This window comes from Xiphophorus maculatus, chromosome 15 (assembly GCF_002775205.1).
Source record: "Xiphophorus maculatus strain JP 163 A chromosome 15, X_maculatus-5.0-male, whole genome shotgun sequence".
Taxonomy (NCBI): Eukaryota; Metazoa; Chordata; class Actinopteri; order Cyprinodontiformes; family Poeciliidae; genus Xiphophorus; species Xiphophorus maculatus.
Window position 1 is genome coordinate 5,390,971 of NC_036457.1, and position 24,217 is coordinate 5,415,187.

At 35.2% G+C, this 24,217-nt stretch overlaps 2 protein-coding genes across 2 annotated transcripts; one reads left to right on the plus strand and one right to left on the minus strand.

The window, feature by feature from the left end:
• Positions 1–4,130: 4,130 nt before the first annotated feature.
• Positions 4,131–6,118, minus strand: LOC111611349 (girdin-like). The gene is made up of 9 exons (XM_023347488.1): positions 6,052–6,118; positions 5,449–5,519; positions 5,276–5,354; positions 5,170–5,199; positions 4,976–5,075; positions 4,788–4,902; positions 4,640–4,701; positions 4,467–4,541; positions 4,131–4,383 (listed from the first exon to the last, which is right to left on the minus strand). Exons 2-9 carry the CDS (start codon positions 5,468–5,470, stop codon positions 4,255–4,257), a joined length of 612 nt encoding a protein of 203 aa, XP_023203256.1. The 5' UTR covers positions 5,471–5,519; positions 6,052–6,118; the 3' UTR covers positions 4,131–4,254.
• A 227-nt stretch (positions 6,119–6,345) lies between these two features.
• On the plus strand, positions 6,346–23,105 carry knl1 (kinetochore scaffold 1). Its single transcript, XM_023347417.1, has 32 exons — positions 6,346–6,494; positions 7,081–7,119; positions 7,447–7,483; positions 7,765–7,818; positions 7,947–8,023; positions 8,102–8,157; positions 8,239–8,260; positions 8,338–8,381; positions 8,460–8,512; positions 8,847–9,522; positions 10,464–10,516; positions 10,661–11,039; positions 11,962–12,014; positions 12,816–13,359; positions 13,519–13,565; positions 13,669–16,353; positions 17,256–17,364; positions 17,451–17,509; positions 17,602–17,700; positions 17,786–17,901; positions 17,996–18,086; positions 18,988–19,104; positions 19,185–19,272; positions 19,505–19,567; positions 19,654–19,693; positions 19,815–19,919; positions 19,993–20,102; positions 20,785–20,850; positions 20,946–21,055; positions 21,829–21,950; positions 22,274–22,399; positions 22,893–23,105. The coding sequence occupies exons 2-32, from the start codon at positions 7,085–7,087 to the stop codon at positions 22,987–22,989; spliced, it is 6,333 nt and encodes a 2,110-aa protein (XP_023203185.1). The 5' UTR covers positions 6,346–6,494; positions 7,081–7,084; the 3' UTR covers positions 22,990–23,105.
• Positions 23,106–24,217: the final 1,112 nt, after the last annotated feature.

Here is a 24,217-nt window from a genome sequence, read left to right on the forward strand (position 1 = left end):
CTCTGAGTGAGTCCAGATGTCATCCAGGTATCTGAAGTAGAACATGGTTTTTTAATGCATTTCCTGAATCCTCTGTTTCCTATTGTTCCATGAAGATGTTTGCATATGTGGGTTCAAACTTCTTCCCCATGTTAGTGCCCTTGATCTGGAGGAAAAAATGATTCCCCTAATTGATTTGTAAAAGTTGGAGTAGCTCCTTATCTGTTCTTCTACAGATAAGGAGGAAATATTTATAGAAAACATTTTCAATGGACTTAATGCCCTCAGATATATCAATATTAGTATTGATAGAATCTTCTGGTGAACAGAAGAAATTTGTCCAGTTAGGGTCAAGCATATAGGAAGAAAACCAGAAAATGAGTTTTCTCACTTAAAGTAACTCAAACAGTATAAGTGGAAGTGATCTATGGGAGGGGCCCCACATGCCCACCGAGTTTGGTGGGCGTAGCTTGTTCCATTGATGTAGCTACCATTGATTCCCATTTATTTGAACAATTTCTCACTCAAAATATCTCAAAAATTATTTTATGGATTCTGTCTTTTATCTGCTTACACACACACTGCTGCTTACATAACCATATCACATAAGACTGACAATCACACATAAACTGAATAATTAGAGAAGGAACAGAAGGAGAATAAAAGCAGAACTTGCTCTACAATCTGCTTCACTTACTGTCACCCATAAGGTGAGCTATGTGACACTCAGTGCTGGACGGTGAACGTCTCTCTGTTTCTGTTCCATTTCTATGACTTGCACGGTTTGTAACATTTGATCATTTTTGGCATTAAAGCCTGTTTTATACTTAACCAAATCTCATTATTTCTCAAGCAAATGATGCTGAGGGGTGCTGGTCAGGTCCTGAAACTGTTAAACGGACCTGGGTGGTGCACAGAAGGGACAATTGGTGAAGTACAAAAAGTGCTCATTTGACCAAACTTGATTCGTATTCGTAACCCTCTGCAGGTCCCCGCCATGTTTGGTGGTCCTAGCCCATTCCTTTCATGTAGCTGCCATAGACTCCCGTTCATTTTTCGACCTAGTCAAAGTCTGGCTAGGAACGTCTTATCGAGCTGGGACTTAATCCTAACTTCAGTGGCCTCTTACCTCAGCCAGGTTTCAATACATTTTGATTTGTTTTTTAGCTCAATTTTTTAAATAAATCAGCTGAGCTTTAAAAACTCGTCTGAGTTTCTGTTGAATGAAGGAGTTTTGCCTCAATGCTGCTCGGCTCACCGGGAATTGGCCTTAAAAGTAAATGTTTAAACAGATTTTCTCTCCTTTGACTTTTTAAGGAGTAAAAAGGAACAGATGAACTCATGTTCATTCATGTTTATTGGAATAAACATGAGTTCATTCCAATAAACTCATGTTATTGGAATGAACTCAGCTCAGCTTTAAAAAGTCATCTCAGTGATAACTGTTGGATGATGGAGTTTTATCTTAATGCTTCTCTGAAGGGGCTTGAATTTGGTTTTAAAAGTCTGATATTTTAACCAAGTTTTATTTTGTTTTATTTGTCTTCAAACTCTGTTTTGAAGATCACAGCTCAGCTTCTGATTTCATTGTTGAGCTCCTGCTAGGTGCCAGAAATGTGTATTATCACGGTTCTGAACATCAGAAATGGACTTTAAAAGAACCCAGAATGCATTGCATGGTGGGGCTTCATATTTCAGCTTCTAGTTCAGCTGTTTTTGCTGCAACCCCTAACAAACCATATACCTTAAAGTTTAAACTTTAAGGTTTAAACTTTATCATTATTTTTTTGATAATTTATTTATTTATTTTTTTTACAGAGTGGCGGAAACGGGCTTCCATAGTTTCAGTCTCTGCTGGGTTTTTTTCTTCCAATTGCTCAGAAATCCCTGCAGAGCTTTAATGCATGGCTCGTGTGTTTTACTGCTGAGTAAAACTCGGATCATAAAGCCGAATTTAATCGAAAACGGAGAAGAATAGAAATAAGCACAATCAGAAATACACTGACCAGATTTGAACTTTTTATTTATAGTGATTTTTATAGCACTTAAGAAAACATGTCCAACAAGACACTAATCCCAATAGGAAAACTGATCTTGTATGACTCTTGCAATGCAAACGCAAGTTCCACATTATTTGTGGAAGTCCCTTTAGTGAAGGATAATTATTGTATAGTTTCTCATTATCAGGGAAAATATTATAAGAAAAATTGTGATTTAGTGTGGTAAACTCCAACTGATGATGTATTCCAACCTCAAAAACTGAGTGCACGTCTGGAATTGTTATATTTTTCTGTTTAACGTTTTCTCTACTGCTGGTTTCACAAGATCATCAATGAATATCAGAAAGTTTTTACCTTTTAATGACTGAGATTATTGTGTCCTGTTAGTGTTTGGCGGTACAATTACACTATTTGATTAAAGTAAAATTTGTTTGGAAGAAGCGATTTGTGAAAGTGAAATAAAATAAAAAAGCAGAACAACAACAAATAATTTAAATACATTTTAAAAAAAATCAACATTTAGGATTGCAGAGACTGGAGGGTATTTTTGGGGGGGTAGGTATTTGATGCAGTATTTTTGCCACTTTTATTGTTACGCCATTAAATAAATATACAAAAGAAAGAAAAAGAAAATCCATATCACCCATCTATTATTTTCACCTCATGTCAGCTGGTAATTATGGTGGAGGATCTGTGATGCTGTGGGCCTGTTTCACCACTAAATTTACTCAAAATCCCAATTAAAGTGTCATATTTTTTTAATAGCAGGAGACACTGATCTCTTTAGCAACTTTGAGTCTTGAGTGAAACAAGCAATAAAGTACGTAATATCAAATTGTAGGTATGATGGAGTTATTTAACAAGAAATAAAGCAAAATACATATGAGGTTAAAAAATTGGCTCTGTAGTCATGCTGTATTTAAATCAAACCAACATTTCAACCACACTCTTCAATAAATGACAAATGTTTTCAGTTGATCGATTAAAATTAAATTGAGGTGGCTTTATGAAGTTGCTTGTCTTCCATTTGGCTTGACAGCAGCCATTGTTCTCAGGAGAAGGAGGGATGAACGTGTCTCCCACAACGGCTCACTGGAATGTGACGGTTTAGAAAGTGCACTTTGACCCCTGACGCTGCTGCTCAGGGGAGGGGACCATCACTGCCCGCCCCCCTGCCATCCTTTTTGGTTCCGTCCCTGTTAGATTTGTCCTGACTGCAATAAATCTGTCTTTCTGTGTTATTTAGTCTGGTCAGAGAGCTGCTACTTGATTGATAACGAGATAAATAAATTGTAAACTAGTTTATCTCAAAACAATGATAGCAGATTGAAAGGAGTAACTTAAAACTGAACATTGTGTACTTGAAACATGAATCTAAGTCATTTCTACTTGACTGGATATGATCTAAACAGAAATATGATCTAAGGCTTGTTGTTTCAGTTAATTATTCTTAAAAACAAAGCAAAGGTAAGTCAGTATGAGTACACGTCTTTCAGAAAAGGTAATGGATTTGTGATTTATAGCCTTATACTGCCCTCTAAAGTTTAAACTCGGTCTGACAAGCTGAGCAGAAGTAATATTGTTGCACTAAATGGCAGAAAAATGCGACATAATTTGAGCAAACTGTCATTAAAAGAAATACAAAATGTGACATATGTGCAAGACTAAACAAAAACAAAGTAAGAAAAAAGCTACTTGATCACTTTAGAAATCTAAGGAAAAAAAATTTAAAATGTGAAAATATGCAATTATGGCAGAACATTTAATAAACTGGAAGGCTGGAGATGTGTTTTTGTTTTAAGTTAAAACAAAGAAAAATTATTTGAATGTTCACTCAAAACATTCAGAAACAGTGTTATTTTGTTATTTTACTTTCTAGCTTAGAAAGCAAACAATTATGCTGTTTTTATGTTATTAATAATGCTGACCGTTATGTTTCCTTATATTTGAGCAAAGATCTCAAATATGTCTGTATGCTAGCCTGGTCGCTTTCTCCAAATCAATTTTGTTAGCATTTTAGAATAATAATATTGTGATTTCATGGGAATTGTTCTCTCATGTTTACTAATTGTTGTTTACATAAATGCAACATTTTGCACATTTAAATAAACGACATTGTACAAACATTTTTGTTTTACGTTTGTGATGCTTTGAGATTTAGAAACAGAAACATTTTAATGATCTCATCTTAAAGCAAAGATCCTGCTGTGAGTTACTGTAGAAAAACATTAATCCTTTATTTCAACATAAAATCTCACAGATATATATTTCTTTGTTACACTAAAAGTGCTTCTGCCTCTTTTAGAGCTCCCTCCATTTCAGCAGCCTCCTGAGAGAAATTTTCTCTTTCTTGCTTCATAACTTCTCGCGCTTTAGTGATGTCCTCCATTGTTGCTTGGATTTCCTAAAAATGATAGTACAACCTCAGCCAAACTAAAGAGAAATGTTGCAACAGGATTACAAAGGTGAAAGAAGACGATGGCTTGCCTGTAGCTGAGTACGCTGTTGTGATGCAATATCTCCAAAAGCCTTTAATTCCCTCAGCAGATCGGTGGAAACACTCTGAAATTTAAGCAGTTATGCACCGTTGTAGGCATGTTGACTTGTTTGTGAGGCTATATGCACATAATAAAGTGAAAGGGAGATTAATAAAAACATACCATAACTTCTTTCCTTTCGTCTTCTTTCTGTCTCACTGCATCTCCAACCCTTTCCCCTAAAACTAAAACATTAAACTTATGTTTATTACAACAGACAACATTACAAAGGGTAAAATTAGAAATTTAAATTTAAAGTTATCTTTTTCACCTGGGTCTATCTTGGCAGAAACTAGGAGCGTGTGACAGTCCTGCAGGTTTTTCTGAAACTCTACATTCTCCTTCTGAAGCTCATCGAGTTGCAGCTCCAACTCTTCAACTCTTTGCTGTGATATGAAATTTATACTACAAGAACATGAACTAATAGATGATAAATGTTTGTTTCATTTTTTTCTTTACCTGCTTCTCTGACAGATTTTTCTGTAGCTCTCCATTTGCAGCCACCAGGTTCTGATTTTGCTCCTTCAGCTCCACCTGTTGCCCATATCTGGTTGAAACACTGCAAAAAAAGGGACATATAAATATGTTGAACACAATAAAAATGTCTAGTGTCTGCTGAACATTAATATCATGTAATATGATGCATTACTTACCCTTTGTGAACTTTAGGAGCAACATTTTTCCTGAAAGACAATTTATAATAAACATGAAATGAAGCTAACTGAATTTAGAGATTTTTTTATTTAATTTTGAATTCACCTTAGGACATTTTCCCTTGAATTTTTAAGATTTGTGTCTGTTTTCTGAACGGTTTTTGCCTCTGTTGGTAAATTTGTACCTGAAAATAGGAGTATTCATTAGCATTACTTCAAAGAAAGCTAATTTAAACTTCAATATCAAAATATCCATGAAAAATACAATAAAAAGCTCACCTCTTGGAATTTTTGAAGACATTGAGTTTTCCTCACAGTGACGTTAATTCCAGTGATAATAATAAAGGCACCTGCATTAAGAGGCAACATAAAAATAAGTTTTAAAAAATTAGGATGGGAAAATATATATTTTTCTTTTGCTACTATCACATCTAAGACAAGAAAAATCACAAATTCTAATTCTTAAAGGAATAGCACATTAGACAGACATTTTTTAAATACAATTTGAAGATATTTCTCAGATACAGCAAAGATAGCAGTTAATATAAACAGTGTAGAAAAAAAACAAAACAATTAACTTATGTGTGCGGCACCAAAATAACACTTTAATCCCTCAAAACGGCCATTTCTATCAGTTAAATATTTGCACTTTTACACTTTGCACAAATATAACTAATAAATACAGTAAATTTGATCCGAAAGTACATAACTAACGGCATGTTGCTAAAACCGAGTCAACTGACAGACATAAATGTAACATTTGCTGCTGCAATTTAAAAACGCCCGGTCAGTTTACTGATTGGCAGGTATAAAATAACCCTTAAACACTAAAACATACAAAAACGTTCATTAATATACCAAAGAAAGAGAATAAACAACAACCTGTTCGAAGACTCAGAAAGAGGCTTTCAATAACAGCCACAAATTTCAAATATGTCCCGCCCTCTGTGATCATTTCCGATCCGGCAACAGTTTCCGGTGTAAATAAAACGTCTTCAAGAGGTTTTTTTTATTTTTTATTTTTAGAAAATATTATTACGGCTAAACAGTATGGAAACGTTTTGCATAATTTGCTATATTATATAATTTAAATATTTATAATTTAATAACAACAATAAAAAAGAAGCCGCGAGACGAGCACTGTAAGAGCTAATGCGCATGCGTGGAGGCGGCTAAATTCAAAACTTTAGACGTTAGCTTTAGGTTGGAGAATCGCGCACTATCTAAAAAACAAATGTCTTATAAAACCTTTTTTTCGATAGTTAGTAAGTATTAACATAGATGTATTTGGTGTAGAACCAAGAAGCTGATTTACAGTGAATAAGGTACGTGACTTAATACTGGTTTGACGGGCAGTTTGTCCATAGCTTGTTAACTTTAAAGCTATTTACAACAACTGTTTCTGTTAAAAATGCTAGCAATATGGAAACATTATGCATTCCTTTATGTAAAAAGTGAAGGCAAAGATTCTCTCAATGTTTTTCAGAAGGTCTAATTTATGTTTATGTTAATTATGTGTAATTCAGCAATGAATCACACAATGTTTTTAATGAATGTGCGTTACTTTGAAAGATTAATTTGATCTGAAGTTGATCTTTGGTTAGTAGGATGCTCACGTAGCTTAGCCTTTAAATTGCGCTTCTATGTGAATAAACACTGATCAAACTATAAGCGGTGTTTGGGAACACAACAATGTAATTTGAACCAGTTTTAATAAAGGTGGACCTAAATAACATAAACACTTTTAGAAACAGACTTCGTTGTATTTTCTTACTTGAGAGTAAAACTTTGCTAATCAAAATCAAATAGTTTTCTTGTGAACAATAATCTAGTCCGGGTGTGACCATTTGTAGCATTTCCTTAAATGCTGTGAAATAACTCAATTAATGTGCAGTAAAATTCCCTTTTAAGATAAATGAAGATGGAACCTGTGGATCCAGGACAGAACGTGTGAGTAAAAAATATTATTGTTGAGAGTTTTTATTTATGGTTGTTGCCTGAGCTTTAAACGAGGTTCAAGATTTACAGCCTTTGAAAGTCCACATATGTAAGCAGGTAAAAGGAGGGTTTTTTTTTACATTGATTATGAAAATAAGAATTTTTGTATTTATTTTTCTACAATAATAGATGAATTGAACATTTTAGCCATGATCTAGCTGCAGATTATCAAGCATATGTTGTATTTCTTATATTTACATCATGTTTTTCTGTATGAATAAAGACTTGAATGGAAAAGACAAACTGAGACCTAATAATAATTTGTGTTTTTTGGTACAGTGAAGGCACTGGATGTTCCAAGCGACGCATTTCTTCTGTAAGTGTTACAAAATAGTTTATTACAGAAAGTACACATAATCCTTCTCAGGTTTTGATAGTTAAGACAAAAGAAAGAGTGTGAAACTTCCTGTTCCATCCATCTGACCTTTTATCCATCGATCTCTGTCATTCATCCATTTTTCTGGGTTCCTTGTTCACATCTTGACCACTGTAGAAATATCAGTAATAAGTTATGAGTGAACTTTTGTGTTTGTATTAAAAAACATCAGAGACATACATCTCACATATAAAATCAGTTTCCTAAATTTACATTTTCAGATTTTAAAGGCAACACAGAATTCTGTGCAGGACCCACAGCAACAAGAAAATGAGGTAAATTAAATGCCCAGGTTTTGTTTATTCTGTTACATTTTAAATGGTTAAATGTTGTAAAATAATGATGATGCAAACTGTTAAAAAAAGACGGGTCTTGTTCAGTTATTTTTTTTTATCTCCGCTAGGTGGAAACTGCCAAACTGGTTGAAAAGAGAAAGTCGAAGAGAGTGAGTTTTGCTCACGACTTTCTGCCTTTGGCCAAGTGAGTGCAAGAAGAAAACTCTTACTATGTTACATGTTGAAATCGTTTTTACCCAATCAGCTCGTTTGTTTTTAATAGGGATGCTAAGAACGCTTCGCCTGCACGTAACCCTCTTCAAGAGCTAATGGGAGCAGGTATGCAGGAAAATTATAGAGATATTATTCCCTTTTATTCACTTGAAGCATGTTTGTAATTGTTCTCCTTTTATATCACAGCTACTGCAACAACACAAAACAGGTAAAGAGACCAGTTTAATAAATCTCAGTTAATTTATTTGCATCTGTTTGAGCGTACGTTTTGCTGTCTTAATTAAGGGTTCAGATGGTGACAGCTGAGGACACAAGCCCACAGATCATGGGTAGGAATATTGTTTTATTTGTTAGTATTTTTTTTGTCTGTTTTTAGTATTTTTAGTAACTCAGCTCTCTGATTGTAGGTATAGACTCCTTGTTGAATGCTCCTCTACATTCTTCTCAACAAAGAATAATGGTGAGTGTGAAATTCGGATCCTGGTAATTTAGTTTAGTTTGTAGTTTTGGTACTTGTAGCGATATTTCATATCCTGAGCTTTTCTCCATCAGTCACAGTGGCTGGTGGAGAAAATGTTCAATTCCCACCCCTGGATGAAACTTAGGATGAACTAGAGGTGTGACCTGCTATAATAAATTTGCTTTTTTATTTTTTTTGAAGTGGTATGTTTGCTACATTATAACGGTCACAAAGTTGTTAGACTAAAAAAACATAGGTTTTTTTAAAAATATTATTATTTTCTCATTTAGTTTGTGTTTAGTAATTATTCATTGAGTTTATTTACTTTCACTAGATCCACTTTGACAGTGGCGGTGGCATTGGGGAGAATACAGTCGTGTTTTCCACAGAGGACGCCGACATGGACATGACTCGCAGTCACACCATAAACATCAACAGTGATGCAGATCTGCTTGGAGATCCAGACCACCAAAACTACGATCTGTTACTCTCAGGAGGGGGGAACGTAGCTGATGTTTTCACAGAAGTGCCTCCCAATCATTTTGTACAAGCAACAAATCAGGCATCAGCATTACTGCTTGATAAACAAACGGATTCAAGTCTGGAAACGAGAGCCGTTTCCTCAGCGGCTCCTATTTTGGATCCTGGCTTTAAAGACTTTCTCTCAAGCCTCTCCAAAGTGAGTCCCTCCAGCACAGGGATGACACCTTTAACCTCTGACGACATAAAATCATCCCTGGCTGCAGATGTTGACAAAGAAAATCAGATGCCAAAATCTCTGAGCAGCAGCAGGAATATTGGAGAATCCTTTAATGGAAGTGGTTTCCGTCGAGACGATTATGTGAGCATGGAAGCCCAGACCGGCCGTATTCTGGGCGCCGACGACGACGATCCTTTTCAGTGTCTCTTTCCAACTCAAGAGATGTACGAAAAGTCAGAAAGAGAGTCACAAGCCAGAGAAACCAAACAGCAACAGAGCTGTGAAAGCTTGGAGTCGAACGACCAAAAAGGTGAGAAATCTCACATCTCTGTCTTTCTTGAAGCTTGACAATGAGTATTTTTGTACATAATTGTGTCAAAAACCAAAATGGTAACAAACATGGGTCTTAAGAGCGAATATACAGCTCTGGAAAAACCTAAGAGCCCACTGCACTGAACCCCATTAAAACCTCCTGGTTTTCTTCCAAATATTGATTCCTGAACTCTTTCTGAGTTAAAGCATTTGTATTGTTTCGAAATTTATATGAACTTGTTTTCTTTGCATTATTTGAGGACTGAAAGCTCTGCATCTTTTTCATTATGTTGACCATTTCTTGTTTTCTGCAAATAAATATAAAATTGTTGCTTGTAATTTCACAGACATGTTGTCAGTAGTTCATAGAATAAAAGAACAAAGTTCATTTTACTCAAACATAAACCTATAAAGAGTAAAGTCAGAGAAACTGGTCATTTTAAATGGTCTCTTAATTTTTTTCAGAGCTGCATATAGCTGGGCAAACATGATTTAATCTCATAGTTTCTTTTTTTTTGTTTGTTTTTTATCTACATTTCTTAATGTAAAACGTTAGCCAAAACTCATTTGCTATTGATGAATGGATGGATGCTTTATTTTAGACTCAACATCCAACTTTAAAAAAGGAACAAATAACAAATATACATATCTACAATTGCCTAAAAATAAAATTTAAAATGAAAATTACATAACATTTAACAATAGCCTACTGTCTCCACAGCTGGGAATGATATTGCTGTTATGTTAACATATAAACAAGCATTTAAGAAACATTCCAGTATACTACAAATACAATTACTAGACAATTTCATACAGTATCTACGTACACTACAAGTTGGTTAATCAGATTTTCTAAAAAAAAGTTTATATGTAGTACTTACTGTAGCTGAATAGTGGATTTCTCAACAGTTAATTTATTGTTTTTGCTTTCTTTTTCAGCCAGTAAATCTTCTATAAATCTTTCCGTACACACTCCTCTTGAAAGCCATAAGGTGAGTTTCAGAGATACTCTCTGTAGTCCTTTTAAGGAGTTTAACATGTGGGTTTTTGGAAAGCAGTCAGATATTAACATTTTGCCATTTCTGTGTGTTGTTTGTTGTTGTTTGTTTGTTGTTTTGTTTACTTCTTTTTTCCAGGTTTGGTCCAGTTTAAAAAACGACTTCAGAGAGAAAACGGTTGTGTTCACTGCAGATGAGTTTATGGACATCACTCAGAATCTCACAGGAAGCATCGCCAGCGCCGACCGCTCCCCGCAGCAGCACAAAATCCCAACGAATGACGTCGACCAAGAGAACTACCCACTGAGTACAAACAGGAGTGGTGTTGACCCGGCAGCTCCTGTTAAACCTGGAGGGGATTTCAGCATGGACATGACTGAAGTTCAAAGATCAGATGATGTTTTTCAGTTTCTCATTCCTTCAGAAGAAATGCAGCCTCTCTGTAAAAGTCAGAAAAAGGAAATCTTCAAATTTGGACAGCAGAACATTGATGGACCACAGTCATCTGATCATAAAGGTACAAAAAAACTCGAATTTATTTTTAGTTTGTTTTTAGTAATGGGTTAAAAGAGGATTAATTTAGAAAAAATGACTAAAACCTGATAAATTGTTTAAAAAAAAACAAACTATAACCTAAATTGTTATGGTTGTAGTTGGACCTGGCACAATAAATCAATTAATCACATGATTAAGTTTATTGATCTTTGAGGATGTTTTCTTGCATTATTATGTCATTATCATTATATTACTGGCAAATTGTCTCAAAAGAACAATATTATTGTTTATCGCAATAACTTCTGGGACGATTAATCGTCCAGAAACATGAGTTAATGTGACAGACCTATTTATTGTAATATCTATCTATTTTATATCTCCTGAAAAATATAAACAAGTTTGTTTTCCTTGTATAAAAAAACGTTTAATGAACATTATATTTTGATGATTGACATCAGGGAAATCATACATATCAAATATGTTGGTCAATGTTTCATTTACTCTGGTTCAAAAGAAACTCTAAACGGGTTTTTAGTCTTGATTCAAAGGAACGCAGAGTTTCAGCTGTTTTGCAGTTTTCTGAAAGTTTGTTCCAGATTTTTAACATAAATCTAGAATAAAACCTGAAACTTAAATAAATTATCATTTTGGAAACCAAAACGTTTAAACATTTAAATATCTTGATACTCATAACTGACACATCTGGTAGAGATTAAACTTTAATGGGTTTTTGAACCTCCAAATAATTGTAAACATAAAATACTCACACAAAAAAAACAATAATGCTTATCATTTTAGTAGGCTTCCATTGCCGTCCTCTGCTGTTATAAGTGGTTCTACTATATTTATTTAATTGTACTTGCAGATGAAGACGATGGTAGTCTCCCATTGTACATTCAGTGATGAAACAGATACAGTTGATGTGATTTATTTTACTTCTCCAGGTTTAAAAACCTCCTCAAAGCTGAACATGGAGCCACAAAGGCATCAGTTGATGGTAAATAAGCTTCTTTTTATTTTATTTGTCTAAATCCCCGAAATTAAATTTGTATCTGTCAGCTTAAAAGCAGCAACTTAAGACAGAAATTCACTTTTAAAAGAAAAAACAGGAGCATTAATTTAGATCCTGTATTTTCTCTGTGACCAGACTTCTATGCTGTCTGAGTATTTCTGTTTTTTAGCTGATGTATTGCGTTTTAAGTCAGTAGGGATTTTAGAGGCACTACTTTATGTTCTCTGGCCTTTGTAATTTTAATATTTATAAACAAATATTCACGAGTAAGTGAATGCACAAACACAAGATCTTACCAAAAATTTTTGGTCTAGTTTCTAGTGCAAATATTGTAAAACACTTGAAATAAGGCAAGACTATCTTAAAAGTAACTTTCCAACAATATATTGGAATACTTGGAATATTTAATAAATTTATATTATTTAATAAATCTTGTTTTATAAGTCTTGTTATACGTTAATTTATCTTCCAATAGGACAAGAATTTTTTCATCAATATAAAGGAATTATTTACTTAGATATCTGTTATATCTTACTAAAATGTTACTTTTAAGTTAGTTTTTAATTATTTCAAGTTTACCGAGATTGCTCAGATTTGCACTAGAAACTAGACCAAATATATTTGGTAAGTTGTTGTGTTTTTGCAGTGCAGATATCTTTCAATAAACATTGTGTGATTAGAAAGCTGTAGTTGTACCGCTAGTTTGCAAATAGCATAAACTTTGATGTTTATGAGCCACAATTGCTAATATAAAACATTCATGTTGCTAACTTTGCCTCTCTACAGGATAAAGTTGCAGCTCCAGATGACTACAGAGAAAAAACGTTGCGGTTTTCTGCTGGTGACGACTGTTTGGACGAGAGTCACACCGTACAGATCTCCACTAATATCAAACCGAATCCGCTCCAAAACGTCAACATGGCGCCCTCATGCGAGGAGAAATCCATCAAATTCTATGCAGACGACGTCACAATGGATGTGACTCAGTGCCTCACCACGAAGATAACCACTGATTTAGCATCAGGCAAATTTTCATCCTTACTCAGTTTATCAACGCCAAACAATTGCGAAGCTGATTCAACAACGATGGCTGCTACTTCAGGGCCATCTGATGGATTTACAGTTTATCTGGAAGATAACATGGACATGACTGAAGCTCAGACGGGATGCATTTTGGAAGCTGAAGTGAGCGAAGAAATGCTACATAAACACGAGTCCCTTCAGACTGTTTTACCCACTAAAGTTACACATCGTCAAAGTGTTCATGGGGAGACGGAGATAAACTTACATCAACAGCATAAAGAAGGATTTGGAGCATCAGGTTATACAGGTGACATAATAGCAGACAGTTCTTTATTTATTAATATTATTATTAGGTAAAAACTAAAATGTCTCCAAGCATATGAAATTACAAGGTAGACCACTAATTGTCAACAGTAAAAGTGTTGAAAATTAGTGTAAACTGCATTTTTTTTATGTTTACTTGCAGAAACATCAACAAAGACCTCTTTAAAGACAATAAAACAAAGAAACCAGGTGAGATTAAAGTTTTAAATAAAGTATATTTCAGTGTCAACCTTTTTTTAATGCAGTAATTACCTTGTTCATTAAAATTTAATGGAAAATTCTGTTTCCTCAGGTTGAGTTTGAGTCTACAAATGACTACAGAAAGAAAACCATGAGATTTGACATGGCTGATGTCTGCATGGATGTGACTCAATGCAACACAGTGGACATTAGCAGTGATTTGCCACTTCCAAACCAGGTTTTGACTGCAAATGGAGAGAAAACCGTAAGATTCGGGGCAAATGATGCAGAAATGGATGTGACCAAAAGCCACACAGTAAATATTCTGAGGGATTTACCTCTGCAGTCTTTCATAAATGTGGCCTTACCTGCAAATGGAGAGAAAACGGTGAGGTTCAATGCAAATGATGCAGCAATGGATATAACGAGAAGTCACACGATAGACATTGCTCATCATTTAAATGTGCTTGTACATGAAGAAGAGGTTTTGTTACCTGCTGAAGGTGAGCGAACACAGAGGTTTGGTGCAAGTGATGCAGAAATGGATGTGACCAGATGCCACACTGTGAATATTATGAGGGATTTACCTTTGCAGTCTTTCCCAAATCTGACCATTCCTTCAAATGAAGAGAAAACATTGAGATTCAGTGCAAAGGATGCTGAAATGGATATGACCAAAAGCCACACTGTAAATATTGAGAGGGATTTCCCAAATCTGACCATTCCTTCAAATGGAGAGAAAACTGAGTGTTTCAGTTCAAATGAAGCAGCTATGGATGTGACGAAAAGTCACACTGTCAAGATTTTCACCGATTTAAAAATGCTCTTAAACCAAAGCAAGAACTTGCTGCCTGCTGGTGGAGAGAAAACGGTGCAGTTCAATGCAAATGATGCAGCCATGGATATAACGAAAAGTCACACTGTGAACATCGTACACGATTTAGACCTGCTTCCACACCAAAGCGTGGACGCGTTACCCGCTGATGGTGAGAGAACTGTAAGGTTCGGGGTAATCGATGAGGAAATGGATGAGACCAAAAGCTACACAGTAAATATTAGGAGGGATTTGTCTCTGCGGTCTTTCCCAAATTTGACCATGCCTTCAAATGGAGCGAAAACGGTGCAGTTCAATGCAAATGATGCAGCCATGGATATAACGAAAAGTCACACTGTGAACATCGTACATGATTTAGACCTGCTTCCACACCAAAGCGTGGACGCGTTACACGCTGATGGTGGGAGAACTGTAAGGTTCGGGGTAATTGATGAAGAAATGGAATCAACAAAAAGTCTGATGGGGAAGGTTCTTGTAAATTCAAATGTGTTGTCAGACCAAATTGTCAGCCTGCTGCCTGCTAATGAAAAGAATCTGGCTTGGCTGGCAGCAAATGATGTTACTATGGATATTACCCGAAGCCACACTGTAAGCATTGTCACGGATTTCAACCAAGCCCCGAGCCAGAATACAGACTCTTCTCCCACCGGCACAGAGTGGATAAGCAACACCTTTGTGGATGAGACAGAAAGTGACACAAAAAGCATTTTGAAGAATTATAAACGAGGGTCACGTCACGTCAAATTGTTGCCGAAATCTGGAGAGAAAACCACAAAATTCACAACAAGTAATGCAACTATGGATATGACTCACTGCCTTAGTGCAAACATCGTCAGTAACTCCCTATTACACCCTGTTATGTCAGATCAAAACTCTGAGAACATGAACGATACTCTCGCTAAGAAGGAAACGGACAGTGGGAACCGTGGTCTGGATTCAAATCCACCTTCATCAACACAATCTGAACTGTTTCAGACGAGCTGTGCCCAGGGCGAGGCTAACAGAAACACATCATCCTGTCCAGACTCAAGTTATTCCCAATGTGGAACAAAGGAGCCCGACACTGATCCTGAAAATGAATCCTCAAGGTTGGGCTCAGATGTGGGCAAGCCGATAAATAAAACCAACACTGAGGAAATCTGCGTGGATCAGACTGAACCCTTGGCGTCATCTACAGATGATCCACCTCAAGGTGTTTCTTCCAAACAAAACCCTCATTCAAAAAGTTTCAAGGAATCTGTGTCTGATGAATATCGACCTGAAGCAGAAACGCAGACCGTATCACAGAAGATGGAAAGCTCACCCAGTAATGCAGATCAAAATGCCAATGTTCTGTCTTCGCGGATGTCCAGACGAAAGAGTTTAGCCGATCTCCAGTCTAAAGTGAAACGCTTGAGCCAGTTGATAAATGCGGCTCCCGATCCTGCTGCCATGGAAACCTGCACACCTTTGTTGCTTCATCTGGATCCCAATGCGGAAAAAAATACCAATGATGCAGAAGCAGAACAACTCTCTGTAGCAAGCAGCTCAACTCCTTTCAGCTTAAAGACAAAACAGCTCATGTCAAAGCTGTCAGTTGGAGGCTTTAAACCAAAACTCCCTAAAAGAAACACAGCGGGTGAGTTGAATAAATCTGCTGTTAAAGAACCTACAAAGACATTCACTGTCAGCTTTCCCAATCAGCTGAGCCAATTTGACAAAATCACTGATATTCACGGTGAAGAACTGGTTGACTGCGAAGATTTTTCTGAAACGATTGACACCATGACACCTGAGAAGTTCTCTAAGAAAGACAACTCGTCCAATCAGTTCTCCACGTTCCAGCCTTTGGAGGAAGATTTTGCTTATATGGACGACTTCACGTCCAGCAGCCCGAGACAAAAGAGGTCTCTGCCGGACAATGAAGATGAGACAGAGGAGGATGAGAAGAGAAAGAAGCTATGCCCAGAGTTCTCTGAAACGGTATGTCGAAAATAAATGTATATTGTGTTTTTAGGTTCTTGACATTGCTATTTAAATCTTTTATTTTTTACATGTATATTATATTGAGCAACATTAATGAAGTCAAAGTGGCAACGAAAGCAAAATGGCCCAGAATCTTTTCAGTTAAGATCTTAAATACTGTGATGCTCAACAAAAGGCACAAAGTTCTTAAAGGGAACTGATCATGCAAAATTCACTTTTTTGTCTCATTGCTTCTAAAAATAACATCCTGCTGTTTTTTTAGCAGTAATTAAATAATTTTTGGTGTCTGGAAAAGTAGTTGTTTCAAAAACCTCCCAAACATTGACTAACAATCAAAAGCCACTGTGCCGTTTCCTAGTAACCCCGCCCAGCCCTTTTACCTAACAAGCCAAGCAAATCTCCAGCACATTTGGCCAGCTGGTTTTACACATTAGACAAGTGTTTTGTTGTTTTAAAACACAGAAACCTTCATTCTTGCTTTGTTTTGTTAGTTGTGAAGGAGGCACCACTTCAGCTTTTCAAAGTGCCTGTTTGCAGCCATTTTCAAGTGTGAGTGTAAATGCTCAGGGGGTGTGGCCAGCAGCTTTTTTGGATTTAAAGTGACAAGAGACCGTAGGAGGTCAAATAGGCAGAACTAAGCAGACTGAGAACAATTTTGTACAAAAAAATGTAATGATTATGTTTTATATAGACCATAGACTGTTTAATAATGCATCCTTCATAGTAATCAGATATTTTACCCTTGAAACAATCCCTAAAACAAGCAATTTCCCTACAATAATAACAATGGTGTTACAGGTTATAATAAAGTAATCTTGGTTTGTTTTTCTTCTTCTACATCTTGGTGGTCTAAAAATCATCACTTCTTTCTCATCGTTTCTTGTTTAATTTCTTCATAGGCATCTCAGTCTGATGTTGACTATGAAAGCAACATGGCCGCTGCTTGTGCGCAGACCATCGACTCCCCCAGCAACACAATTAGCAGATGTGAAATTGCATCAGAGTCTAGTAAGATGTCACTGCTTAAAATGAAGGCATTGGTATTCATACTCATCTGTTTTTTTTGGTAATTCTCACTTTTTAATGTTTTCTAGCTTTCAAACACAGCCTGTTTGAATCCCAGCTTGGAGACTATGGCAATGATGGACAAAAGGTATGTCCTTTTTGACAAATTTCAAATGGAAAATGTGATTTCCATTTGAAATTATGTAAAAAACCAAAACTTTGTTATTGTTTTGGTTTCAGAAACTCGAAGATGGCACAATTACAGTTTTGGAGTTCTTCAATCTCTTCAGCATAGATTTTGTCATCCATAATCCTCGCCAAAGCGTCCTTCCTGGCACAGTACGGTTCATTTCTGTTTGTATATTCACATTTACGTGATCAGAGCTAAATTTTGCTTTGATTGTTATTTATTTTGCTTTTGCAGCTTCTGGACAACTCTGATGCAACGGCACTGAATTTATTAAAAGATAAACACATAAGCCGCCCTAAACAATCAGTTTATGAGGCAGATGTCAAGACCCTCACAGAAAAAGTGGAAGGGTATGTATTTTTATTTATTTTTTGTTTATATAGGCAAAGTTAAGCATACCACTTTGCTCAAGGTTCCGTGTTTTTGTATTTGTCCCTTTTCCAGGCTCAAGTATCGTATGCAAGATTTAAGAAAACCTCTTAAGACTGTAAATAGATCTTTGTGGGAGGAAGTGAATCACTTCACAGAGAAAGAGGTATTAAAGAATGAATCTTGTTTGTTTCATGAGTCCGATAGTGAACTTCCTCAATTTAATCAGGTTTATGTGTGTGTGTAACCCCTCTATGTTTGTCTCAGATCCGGTAAGTAGACTTCATTACAGGTTCATTTATTTATTCGAACAACAGTGGAAATCAAGTTGGTGATCAACATTAGTCCACCAGCTTCTGCCCCTAAACATTACATAAAATATAATAAATAATCCTAAACAAATTACAAAGCAATAGCTCTCAATAAGCAGTTAAGTTGTACAATTTTAACTGTTACTAAAGTTAACAGTTAAAAACATTTACAAAACCCTCCTGTTTAGCGTTGTATTTGAAACGTAATCAATTACGAATTCAATGATGGCACTTGACTTGATATAATGTTTTGATTGTTGATTCTATGTTGCATGACTTTGTGTTTGTTATGATGTAAAGCACTTTGAAATGCGTTGCTGCTGAAATGTGCTATACAAATACAGATTGATTGATTGATTGAAAACTTAGCAAAATTACTCAGGAAAAACACTGTATATGATTGAATTTGTCTAAAGTATGTGCTAAAATGTAATACTTGTAAAGAAAACACAGCCGTTACAGAATGGCAACAGAAAAAAGAGGAGCTGTCGGTTACTGGTTGCTACGGTAACCACCAACTGCCAAGAGCAGCATAGGGGAGGAGCAATCTCTTACTGGTTGCTACGGTAACCACCAACTGCCAAGAGCAGCCTAACAAAACTTAATAAACCATGAAATGTCTGGAGAAACAACTTCTTGACTAAACAAAATAAATTCAAAGAACAAATAAACAACTTTTGACAACCTTTATATCTATAATGTTTTTAAAATAAAACCATGTTCCATGTGTTTTTTTTTTTTTGCTTTCGTCACCAGCTCAAATCTTTCGGTGCTAAGCTAAAGGAGAGAAACAACTTGTTCAGAAAAAACAGCAAAGTTCAGAGTCATGAAATGAAGGAGGAGCTCTACGCAAACCTTGTTCGAGTTAATCTGGTGAGACTCGTTGCAACAATATTAAGGTTGTGTCTGTTCAGAAACCATTTTTATTTTATTTTTTTGTTTGTTTTTTTCAGGAGGAACAACAAAAACTGAGGGGAACAATCAGTCAGGCAGATGAGATGATTCAAACTCTGGACGGCTGCATCAGCGATTTAGAAGCAGGTACACATCAGAACATAACAGCCTGCAATTATTACGCTCCTAACAACATATTGTGAACTCTACTTAAATAATGAGAGTGTATTTAGTTTTTCACACAGGTTTCCAATTTAGCTTTAGCTTTATTCTACTAAAAATGAAATCTTTTGTATTTCATACATTGAAGTTAGATGGACCGTCAGGGAGAAAACGGCATAAGAAAGGACAGGTTGATGTGTTTTTCCTTTTCATACAGAACTGGATGCAGTTGTGGAAAAAGGCTCAGAAGATAAACTTAGTTTAAAATCACTACAGGAAGGTAATTTGTGATAAATCTCATCTACTTTACTTGTTGTTTTTTCTAACTTACTTTAACCTAAATAATGAAATTGTGTTTCCTTATAGAAATGTCAAAGGTCACTGAGACTTTGGCTGACCATGAAAGGTGAGTTAAGATTATTTTATTCCTCTTTCCATGTAGCTTCATAAAGATGTAATCATTTTTCACACATATTCAGTTTTAATATTGTTTATTAAGTCTAACAAATAATTTTGCTTTGTTTTAGACAAACATCTGAACTGGATTTGGAGAAAAAGAAGAATTCATGTGAGCTAACGAAGCTGAAAGCTGAAAAGAGGAAGCTGGAAAACGACATCGACACGCTGAACATGTCCGTTTGTTTTCAGGGGGTTTATGCTTTTGTGTCAGAGAATATTGAAGATTTATTTGTTTTATTTTATCAGGCTGAATGAATGGAGGCTTGAAGAGAAAGACGACAAGAAAGACAACTGTTCAGTTTTCACATTCCTCCATAAGACCATGTTCCTGCGCCTGGTGTATGAAAAGACCAATGGTGAGATTTGTTTTAGTTATTTCACAGTCTGAAGCATAAATATTTAAGTATTACTATTGTTGGTCTTTAAAAAGGGAGTTATCATTCTCTGTTGAGAAAAATCTGTGATTTAGTTTATTAAAGTTTCACTCTGGATGGGTGTGAGAAAAGAAAATATGTAAAAGAAATTTGATAAATTGGGGGCCAAAACTCTTAAGTCGAAAGTAGTCATGGGTTAAATTTTTTTTTTAATGAAAAACCAATTATATTGTCTTTTTTTCAGTGAACTAAATGCACAACATGAATAAAACATTGTCTGACTTCAGCACAAAAATATTTAAAATATTTTGGGCCTATTATTTTTGTATTAGGTTTTATATATATTATATATATATTTTATATATACACTCTGTAAAAATTATTTAGCTAAATTTAATATAAATCAGCTTCTGGGTAAAAGTTACTGGATGTTTTTTTGTCTTATTTACTGTCAGATTAAAGTAAAAGCAAACAAATGCTGAATAGCTTCTATTTTTAACATGAATTAAAATTTATTTTATCCATTTGTCCGTCCCTCTGTCTGGTCATTCATATTTCCTTCCTCTACTTTTCTCTACATTATTTCTATAATTTCTTCTTACTAAAAACATTTTTGTTAGGAAGCTTAATCTAATATCTAAATGTTTTTTTTTGCTTTTTTAAGGAAACGATGCTGACAGCAAATCTGAGAGGAAAATAACAAACATCAACTTCAAGTTTAATCTCAGTGGTGAGAAAATAATCTGTTGCTCTCGTTTATCTTTAGTCTGACCATGATCATGTTTGTTTCTAACTTTAGTACTTTATAAATATTTTTTCTGCCAGATGAGAAGTCGCAGTGTCACGCTCGTCTAGTTCATAAACTAGTCTCCCAGTTCATTGAGGGAGAGTCTGGCTGGGTGGAGAAATATCCCACCAGTGGGCACGTCCCAAAGGTTGGTGTGAAAACACACGTTTGTTTTTAAGAGTTACATTCAGCTGTTATAATTCCTGTTTAAACTTTAAAAAGAGACAAAAGTAGGGAAAATCCGCTTTAGCTCACACTTTTCTGGTTATAAATGATTAGACTGATTAAAATAGGAGCATAAAATGACGTGTATATCCGGAAATTCCGCGCATGCGCACAACGCTGGCGGACAAAATTTTTTTCCTTTTACATGGACTTCGCTCAGTCCGTTATACCCGCGCTGCCGCGGTTTAACAAAATGAAACCTGGAGATGTAGATATTATTAGTTTAGTGCAGTGCACCACAGGGAAGGGAAATTAACGCAGAAAAACAACTCAAAACCACTTTTTTTTTTCTCTCTCGCTCTGTTTACACGTCGGCTACGCTATGCGCAGACTCGTTGCCATAGCAACCGACACCACCACCACCTTATGTTTCGGGATTCAACACCAAAAAGAAACACTCAAGCGTTTTCCGCACAAAGAACAGAACATTCAGTTCGTTACAATATTGTGTTTTCAGGCTTGATGTTTATTTTGCGATTATCTATAAGTGAACGCTGCGGTAGACTAACTATCGCTGCTGTTAGCTAAGCTAACACTGCTTAGCTAAGCACGGAGATGGAGATGGGGGGCAGGGTCTTGTGCGCGAGACGTCACCCGGCAAGGGGTCCATATGTTTAACGACAGGTGACATATTTCTCCATATCTCTTGCTACGTTGAATTGAAGCTGCGAGTTGAAGTATTTTGTTTTCCTGCAGCTTCTCCATGACGTCAGCTTGGTGGTAAGCCGCTGCCGCCTGGTTGGAGAGGAGCTGCGGCTCCTGAAGATGTGGGGAAGTCTTCGCTTTGATATCCTCCACATCAGCTGCTCCCAGACCCAGTAAGACCCACCTCCATTACCAATGAGCAACATCCATTTAAACCCCCAGTTTTACTTCTAACACCTACATCTATGGATTTTTTTTTTTTTTTTTGTCGGACTACAGAATTTGGCTATATGAAGAATTTTATTCTAAAAAATGGAAATGCTCAGTTTTACTTTATGCCACCTTTTCTGCCTTTGCTATGATGGATGAATGTTTTGCATCATTTCAAAAGCAAAGTTGTGCTAAGTAATATTCCTAAATTTTAACCAGGTTCCTATACGTTCTGGAAACATTATCATAAACACTATTTTCTGCGTCTTTCTTCTTGTTCTTCTAGAATCCACATTGTCTTCAGCAGTCTGAAAAAGCTTTCCAAGTTTGACGTCGTCTTCGGTATCAGGTTGACTGACCAGATCTGCGTCTTCCATGTGCAAAGCTTTAAAAACCTGATCGGAAACACAACGTAAGTGAAGCAGAGATGGAAATCAACAGGTTAAATTCAGTAAACTAGTAAAATGATGAAATAATTTATGGAGAAAAATGACGCTGACAAAAAAATTTCAACCTGTGGCTTCAGTTCATTTTCCTTTTTCATCATAATTTTTCATTCCTTGGCTGGAAAAACAGTTTCCTAGACATTATCCTTCAGAAAACCTCTTGATCAGAACTGATAAAAATGGTTATTGTCTTATCAATTATTTGTTGAGATTTGGTCATTCAAATATTTCCGTTAAAGTGCATTTATGTTAAAAAATCTAAAGAAATCAGAGCATTTTTTTAAGATTATTTTCTGCTTTAATCATCTCAACATTGATTCAGGTTTGTAGAAGTAGGAAAAAACTTAAAATACAAATGATAACCACCCTTGATCTGAGAATTTTTCTGTTGTAAATGTAGCACTGTAACATTTCAAACTGTCAGAATGTTTAATGTTTAATAATTGTGGTTTATTGTAGGATCCAACAGATTGAGGAAGTTGTGGCTTCGCTCAGTCCAGGAAGGAACCTGTTTACGAGGATCATCAGGAAACTTCATGAAACTCTTCTTTCTTAATATCAAAACGTCTCAGATGGCATTTAAATCCCAGGTCTTTGTAATCAAACGTTGTAAATATTGACATGAATGACATAATACTTTTGGCTGAATTTTTAAAATAAAATAAAGCAAATATAAATATGTTTAGCTTACTTTCTTTATTTTTTCCACATTATCAAATAAGTCATAACTGTGTGTTTAAGTTTCTTTGAACAAAGTTTCATGCATTGTGTTTAAAAATAATGTAAAAATTTGGGCTTTTCAACACAAGCAGTGAAAACATAACATGTATTTTTAACGGTAGCATCTGAAAACTGTCAAATATTATAAATGGTATAAAAATTAAAAACAAAACTTAAAATTTATCCTAATAAAAATTTAGCTTCATTTAATTTTCCTTAGAGATTATACCTTGTTTCCACTTTCTCTTGTACTCTGAAAACAGTTTTGTAGTTTAGTTAGATGTTGAATATGTAACATATATATTATAACTGCCAAAAAACTCAGAAATTTTTAGATTAATTTCAAAAAATGTTATGGGAAAAAAACAAGAAAATTTGAGTTTGTAAAGTTTAAAACTTGCTAAAAAGTAACTAAATTTGAGATTGTCAGACATTTTCTCAGAAAAACGTGGAAATTTCTAAGTTTGAGAAGTCTAATATTTGCTTGAAAAACTTTTGAGATGACTGTCAGAAAAAACTTTGGAAATTTCTAAGTTTCAAAAGTTTTCAACGTTAAGAAGTTTTCTGAGTTTTAAAAGTGGAACATTTTTATCAGAAATGGTAACCTTTTTTGACATTTCAAATTAAGAAATGTACAATTTTTCTGATTTTTTTTTTTTTTTTTAGATTTGTAATCAATAATAAATTTTACTTGAATTGTCTTTTGAAACACTCAGGGACACAACAAATAAGTTAAGAACATAATAAACCAACAAACCATCCGCAACATATTTTGGCAATAGCTTATTCTGCTAATTAAATGCTAGTTATTTAACTTTCTAAATTTTTGGTCTATTATAGATCCTATTTGCGTGTTTTCAATGTATTAGAAGGTTACATCAATCTGCTTCTAGTCCAACATTTCAATTGTAGCAAAATTAAGGTGATCAGTTGACAATTCTGTACTTTAAAAACTTTGATTAGCAATTAATAATTATGCCACAAAATTCTTTGGGCAAAAATATCTGGCCATGTCGGTAAAGAACAATTGACAGGAATAGAATGTTGCTAAAAAAAAAAAAAAG